Raw genomic sequence first — 13,581 nt, forward strand, 5'->3', positions numbered from 1 at the left:
TTAGGAGAGAAAGTCCAAGTTTAGTTCTCCTTTTATTGGAAGTCATAAGCATTTAAACACAATGTGTAGGTTATTCCATCAAGTGTGTTTTGTCTGATAACTGTGATATGAATTCCTCTGTGGCATCATAAGTTATTGCACAGGTGAAGAAGAACTCGAAGAACATTGGAGATGTTCGAATCCAGAGGTGTATGCCTTTAATTATATTCTCTGAGAAACGTATACAGTCATAATTCCTACACTATATCACACAAAATGTACTACTCTCACTATTGCAACATGGATTCCACCCCATCATAGTACCACATTCTTAAGTTTTATCAATACAATCAACACAAAAATAAATGAGGACAGATTAATATTGTATAGAGCCTAGCAAACTCTCCTATCTCATGAAATTTCTTCTAATCTTCCCTCTACTTAGTATCTAAACTCGGCCAGGATACTGTATATCCTTAGTTTCCCATGTGCACCCAAACCACCTGTCCCTCATCTACAAAATCTTCCCATCTCTGCTAGAATCTGTTTTGCACTCATTCCGTGCCCGTATTTTCTTTTTCTTTCTCTATCTCTTGGTGCATGCAAATTATGCTAATGTTTCCTCGTTGCTATTATATTATTGTATTTGCTATTGTTTGTATCAATCTGTAACCTATCATTGTATACATTGTATACAATTTATATATTGTATTTTGTATGTGTAAGAAATGGAGTTTTTCTCCCTGGGCCTTTGCAGAAAGTAGGTCATGTGCTCAGTCAGATTTTTCTGGTACAAAAAAGCAATAAATAAAGAAAATTTTGTTCACAATATAATGGTAACAGGCAAGAATGGCTTATTCAACAGATCTTGACATGAGTCATGCTGTATGGTGATGACAAATAGTGACATAGGACCTGGGTTATGATACTTTTTTTTTTTGGGATAGGCAGTTGATGTTCCTTCAGTAATTGCTGGACTTCCTTATGAGCATGCCCAGTATAATGATGTATTCGGTTGCACAACGTTTAACACAAAGTGCCAGAAGTAATCAATGATGGAGAATGGCTATTTTCACTTGTCATTTTATGGCAAAAATTCAGAAAATTTGTCTTTGGCAGAATTAATCTGCTTTTGTTGTCGCAATGGACGTAATAGCTCATGTGTGAAGGATACCAATATTGTTATAGGTCAGTCTATACTTGTATGCAAATTCTAGCAATTTCCACAGTTCACTTAATATCCAATGTTACTGTTGCATCTCTCTGTGTGCTATATTGTGGTTGTGATCCAGGTATTACGATGTTTTGTACAATTCAGTAGACATTTTTATTTACATGATTCTATAATGCCTTCAGAGCAGTACTTTGTTATACTACATTACATACATACATACATACAAATATTTTAAGAATAGGCAATAATGCCCTTCTAGTCTGAAAACACACACACACACACACACACACACACACACACACACACACACACACACACACACACACACACACAAATTGCTACCTCCAACACCATCACAGCCACAGTAGCAAAAGAGGTGGAACTCGAAAACCAAACATCTTGACATTGTGGTTTCACAGAAAGCCACACTTACATGAAGATACTCAACATTGTCAGGGTTTGTAAACAAACTATTAGATTGCCTTTTGCTTTTGTATGATTTTGATGAGATGTGATAAGCAAAGGATCATATAAAGTAATATATAAACTTGTGAAAAGATTTTGTCATTATATCATCAGTCATTTCAACCAGACTTGCTTAGAATATTTACAGTGTCATTAAAAATATCAGTACTTTAACATCAGTACTTAATCCACTTCATGTTATTTAACAAAACAAGCTTTCACTGTATTTTATTGGAAATTATCTAGATGTTATTGTATGTTATTCTGCACCACTATCAACACTATTTTATGTTGTTGAACATATCAAGCTGTAACAGTGAATTAATATGATATATTGCCAGTGTCAATTTGACTGGTTAGGGCCTAAAAATGTTCTTTGGACAAGTTCACTCACTTGGCCAACAAATAAACAAAGGAACATACCAACACAATAAAAAAAAATGAAAAAACAAACAGATAGAACGTATGCCATTGTTAAGTGGTTCATACATTTTGCATTTCTTTATAGACCAACAAACTATACTTGTGCACTGACCTGTTCCATTTTCTCTTTCTGGTTTTGTTCCTGTAATGAAGGTCTTGGCAAATGAATATGCAATGTGTGTTCTTTTGTCCTTGACCACCCCCTTGTCAGTTCCGAATTGATATTCTAAAACATGCAGACAATAATGGAATATAGTCAGGAAAAACTAGGTGAGACAGACGCACAAATATTTATTAAATTAGTCATAATCTGGAAAATATTTATTAAATTAGTAAGAATTTTTTTATTGTCAGCAGCCAATATGCATGTATATGTCTCCATAAACAAATGGCATTGATATTGACATCTGGCACACATATCAGTCTGCACAAAGCTTAATTCTGAATGCTTATAAATTGTATAAAAAATAATGTGCCAGCAATGTCTTGCATGAGCCATCAAAGAAGCATTAATCATATTGCTCTATGTATGTTCTGTAACATGTTGTATTGATCTTTGTATGTTCTGTAACATCTTCTATTGCTCTTTGTATGTTCTGTAACATGTTGCATTGCTCTTTGTATGTTCTGTAACATGTTGCTCGTTTCAGGTACTTCAGTGCCAGAGCAGGTACTGAGAAAGAGAATGCCCCAGACATCTTGTAGGGGCACTGATCAGTTTACAAGATGTCATTAAGTGACCCCAGCTGTGAGTGTTTATAGACAGCAGGGGAGGGGTCTCACTGGCTGACAAGGGTACTAAACTGCCTTGCTACACCTCTGATGTAACTAATATGCTTGGTGCCAACCATACCTCTCGACCTCTTAGCTCAAGAAATCTGGACAAAGCCTTACATTATGGGGGGACAAAGGCCCAAAAATAGGGACAGATTATAAACAGTGTTATTACAAACTTATAAAATAACTAGAATAACATGGTTTGTGTTAAAATGCATTTTCTGAAGGATATGAAGTCTGAAACTCGTGTATGTCTTATTTAGTAATTTCATTCCTAAGATCATCCAAGTGATTTGCCAGAAAAACATAAACGTTATGAGGAACAGACCAAAGTTTTGAGACAAAAATCTGGACATTCTGCAAAAATCTGTACAGTTGAGAGGTATGCTGCCAACTACCAGGTGTCTAAGGATCATATTCACATGGAATTTTACTGTGACAGGACAAATGACAACTATGTAATAAGATGGGTATATTGCAGTCTAAATGTAAATGTCAAAAGTACAATGTTGAGTACATGTACTTGACTTTCTATACATTACTTAGTAAATTTCCAGGTGGCAAAAACTGTTACTCATGTCAGTATTTCATGGCAATACAGAAGGTGCAGGGTTCACATCTAGACAAGATGACATCTCTGTCAACGTAGAGATCCTTAGTGTCAATATTTTACTTGTATGAGACCACAAAGCTGAGAAAACATCACACTGATTTATGATTTTTTTGGCTTCATTGTTTGTGTGATGGCTGACATTGCACACTGGGGCCTCTCACATAAGGCCCTCAGTAAATGACTGTTCACCTTCTACGGAAAAACTCAAATTTGAATTTTGCACGTACAAAGACTTAGGCAGCCATTGTGCAGATGAGTCTGACAACATCATGCCTTAGTCATCACTTTGGACAGTACTGACTGCAGAAAATACATCTGTTATATAACGTCTTCAGTGGTGCAACATGGTTGTGAAGTGTGTTCAGAATAACAGCACAAGCAGTGCAGATTTTGAGTTTATATTATAGGGAGTTTAACATTGCTGGGCATAAGGCATGTTTTTTTTTCTTTCTGTACTTAAATGAGAACTACACATAGAATTTACAAGGTGAATGTAGCAACACAGTTGTATAGAAAGACTGGTAAACAAGATAAATTCGATCAGTCTCACCTACAGTAATCATACCACTGATTACAGTAAAACCACACTTCTGTGTTCATGATGTTAAAAATGATACGTGTGCAAACGCATGAGGAAGTAAAACTATCAAGATAATGGATTACAGAAATCTGAAGAGCACAGCAATACAGCGTTAAAAACATGTACAACCCTGGATTCAATGGAATACATTTTTCATTGCCCCAAATGTACTTGTACTAATATATGCTGTGTACAATATTATCTGCTGTAAATTCTATATGGCGCCTTATTCAGAATACATTATAACATAAATGCATCCTAACATCAAAGAAAAGTCAGCATTTCTAAAAGTCTTTTTTATTCTTTACATGACAGTATGCAGCAATGTTAGTATGCAGGGATAATTGTAGAACAGGAGCATTTTATGCCCTTTGGCAAAAATTCAGAAAAAAAATACTCATTCACTAAGACTTTGCCATCAATCACACAAATAAGTTTGGTTTCGGTAGACGTCAGTTAGCATTAAAGATATTACAAAAATCAATGCAATGGAAACGTTTCCACAGCACTGTATTTGCCTAAATATATTACTGCATTAAAGGAACAGCTCAAAGTGCAATAGTTACAGGGTTGATAGAAGTAGGTTTAAATCCAGTCCTTTTCAAAGTTAATACTTCAGCTTACACCTTTGGAATGTCATTTCTTCTTTGGCATTAACAGTTAGTGCAGAAAATATGGAAGTTTGTGTTCTTTTTTGTCATGAGTTTGATCCAAGGTGCTATCGCTCACAGCTTTTTTTAACATTTTATATGCCGCCAAGACATTTTGTAGTGCTTAAATAAAATTTACAACACTGCTTGACAATAATATTCTGGAGATTTTCATGTCATATTTACTTGTGACAATGTTCATACTATGAATGCTATCAACCATTACAGAGACCATGCCCAGTGATAACAATATATTATTTGATATGCAAATGAGATGTTGACATTAACCAACAGTTTCTGAAGTCACCTGGACATTTGTCCAAACACTGACTGGCTCACTAGACCAAGTGTTACTATCAGGTTTCTCAACTAAAGGGGAGATTGAAATAATACACATATTTCATACCAGTTCATTTCTGTGCTTTATGTTGCACACAAGATAATACATGTGAGATCTGAATTTAGTGCCAGTTCCCTGCTGTTTTTCCTGATATTTTTGTGAAAAGATGGCAGACAATGGTGAGGGCAGTGTTGTATTTAAAGCACAGAGTTGGTGTGAGAAAGAGTCTAAAATTTTTGTTGGACTCCTCATTAAATGTTACAGCCAAGGGCTGCTGCAAGAAACTATACCAGGCCTCAGGATAAGGCTGAGGCTTGGAATAGCTTGGCCAAGTGTGTTACCTGTGCGACTGGCATCCCACTCATGGGTCAGTAGTACGGTCACCATTATAGTAACTTGAAAAGGTGGAAGCAGGACCTCCTGCACTGATAGGAGGAATGTTATCAGATGTACAACCCTCATCAGCTGAGTAAGTGTAGTGGCCCATTACCAGGCAATACAATATAACTTTACCCCCCTCTCACCCCCTAGAGGGCGCATCTCTATACCAGAAGAATGCAAAGTTCCTGTAATCATGGCTACACAAGTAAAAAACACACTCACCAAAGCCAAGAACACTGCATCCATGGGACCTGACAAAATCCCAGGCTGTGTTCTACATGCACTACAGAACAAACTGGCACCCCACCTTGTGACACCCGTGCCCTGGCTTAGCAATCAAGGAGCCTCAATCCTCACCACTAACACCAGTGAGGGGCTTCTAATATAGGAGGAAAGGATAAAAAATACATACAGTAAAGTGCAATTTCCCTTAAGAGCATACAGAGATCACAGTCAGTCTGGGGCTGGTTGCTTCCTTGCTCTCCAGATCCCCAATAAGACTCCCCACTGCCACAGCTATAGGGTCCAGATCTCAGCCTAGTGGGCAAGCTAAAACCTCCAGCACCCTCTCTGTCCAACCAGTGCTTCATTTCCCTGTCCAAGTAGCTGACATACACACGCACTTTGAGAAGAGTTTATGCAACCACACAGACACTCCTGGGGAAGGCTAGCACAGGCTCTCTAGCTGTGCCCCTTTTTCCCAGACTATACAATAGTTCCAGCTGCCACCACCCACTAATATTTATCAGATACTCAGGCCCTTAAAAGGGTGTCCAATTATTACTGTGCAATATTATTATCCAAGAGTGGCTTTGTACAATTTTACCAAAGGCATGCAAGTACTCTTAAGAGTTTAAATTATCTCTACAAAAACAGCCACAGTTAAAAGGATTTAAAAATATTTAATAACAAATAGTAAAAACACAAGACAACACTTTTTACTACACAGTGCTAGTCAAGAGTTCAGAGGTTACAGATAAATACTAAGAATTCAGTATTTCAGTTCTGACATCACAGAAAAACAGTCTAATCATTCTAGTTTCTAGCTATTTCTAAGAGAAAACACAAGTCTAAGATAAACTTACATATAGAGCAAGACAGTGCTGGTGAGATGGACGGTCAAGACAAAAATGCTTAATGCTCTCTGATTCTCTCTGTTTTTAAAATCACATTCCTGGTTCACATTACATCATTCTTCACAATTCCCTGGGTACCCAGGCTAACAGAAACTACATTTACATTTTTCACTTCTGCACAGAAACCAGAGCAATAAAGGACATCTATGCATGCAAATTCTGACCATTAACTCTGGCCTTAAAACAATAGGAGGATGCCTCACTCTAGACTTACTGGATCTGAATTTTAACATCAAAGTGTCACAACATGCTTTACTTGGTCAGTAGAGTGCACTGTTGTTACATTTGTTACCAGTTCCACATGTAACACTATTTTTTCCATTTAAGACAACAAGCCTGTGGTTTACATTAATATTTACAGATGACAGAATTTTCTACAAAATTCTATCTGGCTAGGCTGGCAGCCTTCATCTATCTTCACCCAATCTTCACATATCTCCCCCCTGGAGAACTCAAGCTAGTTTTTCAAGTGACCCTTGAGAAACACTGCTTGAAGGAGTTAGGTCTATCTGAGTATACCTTACCCCATTCCCTGTCTTGAGAGCCCATCTGCATTGGCATTGCTAATCCCATTGCAGTGCTGCATGGACATATCATATGCTTGCAACCTCAGGCTCCATCTTAGCAACTTGGCATTTTGCTGGCTGGCTCTGTTTAACCATGTTAGGGGGTTGTGATCTGTCATGACAGTGAATTTTCTTCCATACAGATAAGGCTGAAGTTTCTGCAGTACCCACACTATGGCTAGACATTCCTTTTCTACAGCTGCATAGCATTCCTCCCTGGGTTGGAGCCTACAACTGAGATAAACCACTGGGTGCTCTTTTCCCTCTGAAGAAATCTGGCTAAGTACAGCCTCCACCCCATGGTTCGAAGCATCCACCTGTACAACAAATTATTTGCTGTAATCTGGACTGGCTAACACAGGGGGTCCTCCCAAAGCTTCTTTAAGCTTCTGGAATGCCTGCTCACATGCTGGGATCCACACTACCTTATCTGGCCTGTTCTTCCTTGTCAGGTCTGTGAGGGGAGCAGCTATGGTACTACAACTGGGGACAAACTTTTTGTAGTAACCTGCTGTCCCTAAAAATGCCCTCACCTGCTTTTTCGTAACAGGTGCAGGCCATACCTGAATGGCTTCGACTTTGACAGGTTCTAGCCTTATCCTACCACTCCCCACTCTATGTCCTAGGTGGAAGACCTCTGCCATACCCTCCTGACATTTGCTCGGCTTTATGGTCAACCCTGCCCTCTGTAGTCTGCCCAGCACCTCCCTGACATGCTGAAGGTGCTCTGGCCAGGAATGGCTGTAGATGGTAATATCATCTAGGTAAGCAAGGGCAAACCCTCCTGCTCCTGCTAAGATATAATCTACCAGCCTCTGGAAAGTCGCTGGGGCATTCTTCATCCCAAAGGGCATGTTTATGAACTCATACAAGCCAAATGGAGTCACAAAGGCTGACTTCCCTCTAGCACTGGGAGTCAAGGGCACCTGCCAGTAACCCTTGGTAAGATTGATAGTTGTAAAATACTTAGCCCCACCCAGCTGCTCTAGGGCCTCATCTGTCCTAGGCATGAGGTAAGCATCTGACTCTGTGTGACTATTTAATTTCCTGTAGTTCACACAGAACCTGGTGCTGCCATCCCTCTTTGACACCAGCACCACTGGGGAGGCCCAGAGACTGTTGGACTCTTGAATCACCCCTAGTTCCATCATCTCCTGTATCTCCTCCCTCAGAGTTTGTTTGACTGTCTCAGGCACTCTATAAGGGAACTGCCTAATAGGCCTTTGGGGGTACTGTATCCCCCTGGTGCTGCCCCAGGTGAGTCACCCCGGTTTCCCAGTGAGCATGTTCCTAAATTACTGCAGCACTGCTCGGATTTCTCAATTCTGGGTAAGAGATAGCTGCTGGGACATTGCTACCCCTTCCACTGAGGCGTCAGCCCAAGCCTCACTGAGGAGATCAGTTACCAGATCTCCCTCAGACGCCTCCTGCAATACACTGCAAATGCTCAGCACAAGGGCCTCCCTATCATGGTAAGGTTTCATCATGTTAACATGGTACAATTTATGCCCCTGCCTTCTGCCTAGCAGTTCCACCATATAGTTAACATCACTTACCTTTCTTACCACCTTGTAGGGTCCCACCAAAGCTGCTTGCAGCTTGTTGGGTCTGACAGGAATGAGAACCATCACCTGCTCCCCCACAGCATACCCTCTAGCTTGAGCATTCCTGTCATATCACACCTCTTTCTGTTGTTGGGCTTCTTCCAGGTTCTCCTGGGCCAAGGCCGTGTATTCCCTGAGCCTTGTCCTGAGGTTTAGCACATATGCCACAACAGACTCCTTGTGAGACTCACACTCACCTTCTCACTCATCTCAAATTAAATCTAGAGGTCCCCTCACCCTATGCCCATGCAGCAACTCAAAGGGTGAAAACCTGTGGATTCCTGGGGAACCTCTCTGTAAGCAAACAATATATGGGGCAAATATTTGTCCCACTCCCTCTTAAACTGATCTGCAAATGCCCGTAGCATGTACTTGATTGTAGAGTTTAACATTTCAACATGACTATTAGTCTGGGAATGGTAGGGGGTGGTTTTCATGTGCTTTACCCCACAGGAGTTCCACAGACAAGCCAGCAGGTTTGACATAAAATTGGCACCTCTGTCAGTCAGTATTTCTTTTGCGAAACCTACCCTGCTGAAAATCTCTAACAAAGCATTTGCCAACTTCTCTGCCTCAATGGAGGATGAATCCACTGCCTCAGGATATTGTGTAGCATAATCCACAAAGATACACTTTTTCCCCTTGGAACTTTGGTTACTCAGAGGACCCACAATATCCATAGCTACCCTCTGAAATGGCTCCTTAATCACAGGCAAAAGCATCAAAGTAGCTCTCACCTTGTCTCCTGCCTTGCCTTCCTTTTGGCACTACTCACAGGTCCTGCAGTGCCCTGTTACATCTCTGGAAATTCCAGGCCAATAGAAGTTCTGCATAATATGTCTCTTTGTACGTTTTGTGCCCATATGACCTGCAAAGTGAATATCATGGGCTATGGCTAGAAGCACCAGATGGTAGGCTCTAGGCACTACCAACTGCTGTACTCTCTCACCTTCTAGCCCTCCCTCAGGGGTCCATTCTCTGTTGTCCCAGTATATAGATTCCCCCTTTCCTTGAGAATCAGGTGCCTCCCTAGCTACCTGCCTCAGGCCTTGAAATGTAGGGTCTGAGAGCTGAGTGTCTCAACTCTCTCCTTGTAACCCTTCTCAGCTCCCCTTCCACAGGAAGTCTGGCATCCTCTGACAGTGGTGCCTCACTGTCAGCCTGGGTACTACTACTCACCTCTACCTTTGCAGTCACTCTGTCCAAGGGACCATCAGTACCCACAAGCAGCTGTGGCTCACCTTCAGTCTCACTGTTACAGGGTAAATCCCTCCCTGAAGTAACCACCTCACCAGTCCTGGCTGCAAGTATGCAGTCTGTCTGGGTCTTCCCAGGCTACCAGACTTACCTGCTTGTCTCCAAGCCTGACTGCTGGAACTGCAAAAGCACAGGGTACTAAACTATCAAAATCATTTCCTATCAGGACATCTGCAGGGATATCCTCAAACACACCTACTTGCTGGCCTCCTTTTCCACCCTCCCAGTCAAGGTGAACCCTAGCCAAAGGTATTTGGAATGGGATCCCTCCTAAAGCCCTGATTGGAGTAAACTGCCCAGGCAAGTAGTGTTCCTCTGTAACTATTGCAGACTTTACAATGGTTATATCAGAGGCTGTGTCTCTCTTGGCAATGGCCTCTTTGCCATTCACTACAATAGGATATAACCTCTGGTGGTAGTGTGGTACCCTTGTTGTCCCAAGACAAACTACTATTGGCATTTTGTCTTTCCCACTTACTGGCTCCTTTTGTTCCCCACCTTGCCTCCATGGGCACCTGTTTGCCACATGGCCCCACTGGTTGCAGTGAAAACATTTAACCTTAGCTCCTGGACATGTACCTGGACTAGTGGCTTCCCCTGCTACTGGCAGATTCTGTTGGGGCAGTCTGTGCTGCCCACCATGCATTTCTTTAGACCCATGAGCAGTACTGGTGGTTCCTTTCATGTGCAGGGCTGCTCTGCTCACCAGCTATAGGTTTCCCTTCTTCCCCAACTCATCTGAAGCACCACATTGTCTATCAGCTAACCAGATCCTCATGTCCTCAGGCAAAGTGCTAACGGCTTGCTCTCTCACCAAAAGGTCTGCCAGCCTTTCAAAAGAGGTGACCTGACATCCACTCACCCACCTATGAAAATAAGTGCTCACTGAGCACTAATATTTATCAGCTCAGTTCAGCAACATATTCACACACACTTTTATCTGCCTTCCATCTATGCTCATGAAACTTTTTCCTATACGTTTCAGGTGTTAGCTTAAACAATTCTGCCAAGTGATTTTTAACAGCAGTATAATAAAAACATGCAATGTCAGACATTTTTGACAAAACAGTTAAAGCTTTACCATGGAGTAAGGGGGTCAGGAACCGTACCCAGAGCCTTTGGTCAACACCATACTGTTTGCATACCCTCTCAAACATATGAATGAAAGTATCAAAATTATCCACCTCTTTAAACTGCGGAAGAAATTTACTGACCTTTTGTGCTTCTGGGGTCTGGTTACTCCCTTCCCCATTACCTCCATGACTCTGGCGAAGAGGCAGCATTTTCCTCTCATGCTTCTTCTGCTGCTCCTTTTCCTCAGCTTCCAGGCATAGCAGTTCCGCATTCTCCTCAGCCTGTAGACTCCCTAGTCATGCAGCTGCTTCTATTTCCAAATGCCTGGCCTCCAACTCAAGTCTCTTTAGCTGCAGATGGATTTTTAAGTCCTCTGCAGAAAGGTTGAGCTATCCATTCTCTGAGGGTAGTATATCTCCACTGCCAGTGTGATTGTCCTTCTGGCTGCTGTTTTCTGATGCAGCTGTAACCAAGGCTGCAATCAGGTCTGCCTTAGTCAGGTTTCTATGCACCAGTCCCCTAGCCTAGAACATCTCAGCCAGCTGGCTCCTTGTTAGCTTTCCATACTCCTCTCCTGACATGGTGCCTGCTCACCCTGACTAACTAAGCTAACAAAAGAAATAAAACAATTGTGATCTGAACTCAGTATTCACTGCATGGCTTATGTAGAGTACAAAACACCTTCAGAGGTCATTGTACACAAGCTACAGGAATTCACTCTACCCACACCACTACAATTCAATTAGTATTTGCTAACCAATTAATATGTAGTGTGGATATCCCACCACTGCCAAACAATTAATATGTGACACCTGTGCCCTGGCCCGGCAATCAAGCAGCCTCAATCCTCACCACTAACACCAGTGAGGGGAGTCTCATATAGGTGGAAAGGTTAACAAATACACACAGCAAAGTGCAATTTCCCTTAAGAGCAGACAGAGATCACAGTCAGTTTGGGGCTGGTCACTCCTTTGCTCTCCAGGTCCACAATAAGACTCCCCACTGACACAGTTATAGGGTCCAGATCTCAGCCTAGTGGGCAAGATAAAACCTCCAGCACCCTCTCTGTCCAACCAGTGCTTCGTGTCCCTGCTCAAGTAGCTGACACACACACACACACACACACACACACACACACACACACACACACACACACACACACACACACACACACTTTGAGAAGAGTTTATACAACCACACAAACACTCCTGGGGAAGGCTGACACAGGCTCTCCAGCTGTGCCCCTTTTTCCCAAACTATATGGTAGTACCAGCTGCCACTACCCACTAATATTTATCAGCTACTCAAAGGCCCTTAAAAGGGTGTCTATTACTGTGCAATACTATTATCTAATTGGTTGTATAGCCCAGGTCTAAATCTATTAGAGTGGCTTTGTACAATTTTAGCAAAGGCATGCAAGTACTCTTAAGAGCTTAAATTATCTCTACAAAAACAGCCACAGTTGAAAGGGTTTAAAAATAATTTAATAACAAATAGTAAAAACACAAGACAATACTTTTTACTACACAGTGCTAGTCAAGAGTTCAGAGAGAGGTTCATAGGTAAGTACTAGGCTATTGGCCCTAGGGCCTATACAAGCCTAGCCAAAGAGGTACTCCGGCTTTCGCCACCCAAGAAAATTATTTTCCTGTGCCCCTGTCAAGCAGAACCACAGAAGTGATTCCCGCGGTGAATTTCCTATTACCCATCCAATCATCAAGATTTTTCTTGAATAGTGTTAATGAGGAGCTCTGTTTGACAAAGATAGGTAGTCTGTTCCAGAGTATGGGAAGTCTCTGGGACAGGAATCTATCCCTCGAGCATGTTCTGTTTATTGTGGTGACAAAGTTTAGGTCCCTAGAGCGTATAGCTTGGAGGGATTAGGATTTCTTTAAGTGAAGCATGTCCAACAGCTCTGGGTTTGACATAGCTTTGTATGTTAGGCAGAGATTGCCTCTGAGTAGGCGATATGCGATGGAGTAAAGCTGGAGTTTTTTGACACAGTCTGCGTAAGGCATCTGTTTGAGGTCAGTAATCCTCTTTGTGAGGTATTTTTGTGGCCTTTCCAGTTGTTGTAGATGTCTTGTGAGGTACATACCAAAAGGGGCACTGTACTCTATAATGAGTCTAATGAGTGATGAGTAGAGGGGAACAATGACCTCTTTTTTTTTGGATGAGAAATCTTTTGTGATGAGGTGTGCCACGTAGAAGGATTTCCTGACCACTGTGGTGATGTGATTATCAAAGGAGAGACTACTGTCCACCTGTGTCCCAAGGTCTCTTATCACACTTTTGGTGTTAAGTAGACTACTGCCTGTGTGGTAGTTCATGGGTACATAGTTTTTACCAAAGAGGATGACAATGCGCTTTTTGGCATTGAGCTTGAGACCATGTCTTTGACACCAGGCATCTGTCTCAATGAGGCTCTTTTGTAGGATGTCCACATTGTTAGGAGGTTCAATTATGGCTCCTAGTTTGCAGTCATTTGCGAATTTAGTTAGCCAAAGAACTTCTGTGTTAGCCTGTACTTCAGAGAAGTAGATACCAAACAGGAGAGGACCC

The 13,581-nt window shown here is 41.7% G+C and overlaps 1 protein-coding gene across 3 annotated transcripts in view; it reads right to left on the reverse strand.

Moving 5' to 3' along the window:
• LOC122798604 (ubiquitin carboxyl-terminal hydrolase 47-like) overlaps positions 1-13,581 on the reverse strand; it is a 766,891-nt gene that overhangs the window by 138,668 nt on the left and 614,642 nt on the right. For all 3 annotated transcript variants that reach the window (XM_044067681.1, XM_044067680.1, XM_044067682.1), the window contains one exon: positions 2,154-2,267. In XM_044067681.1, the coding sequence (XP_043923616.1) occupies positions 2,154-2,267 (114 nt within the window). The remainder of the gene's footprint in view (positions 1-2,153; positions 2,268-13,581) is intronic.

This window comes from Protopterus annectens, chromosome 3.part1, assembly GCF_019279795.1.
Source record: "Protopterus annectens isolate FY-2018-M chromosome 3.part1, PAN1.0, whole genome shotgun sequence".
NCBI lineage: Eukaryota > Metazoa > Chordata > Ceratodontiformes > Protopteridae > Protopterus > Protopterus annectens.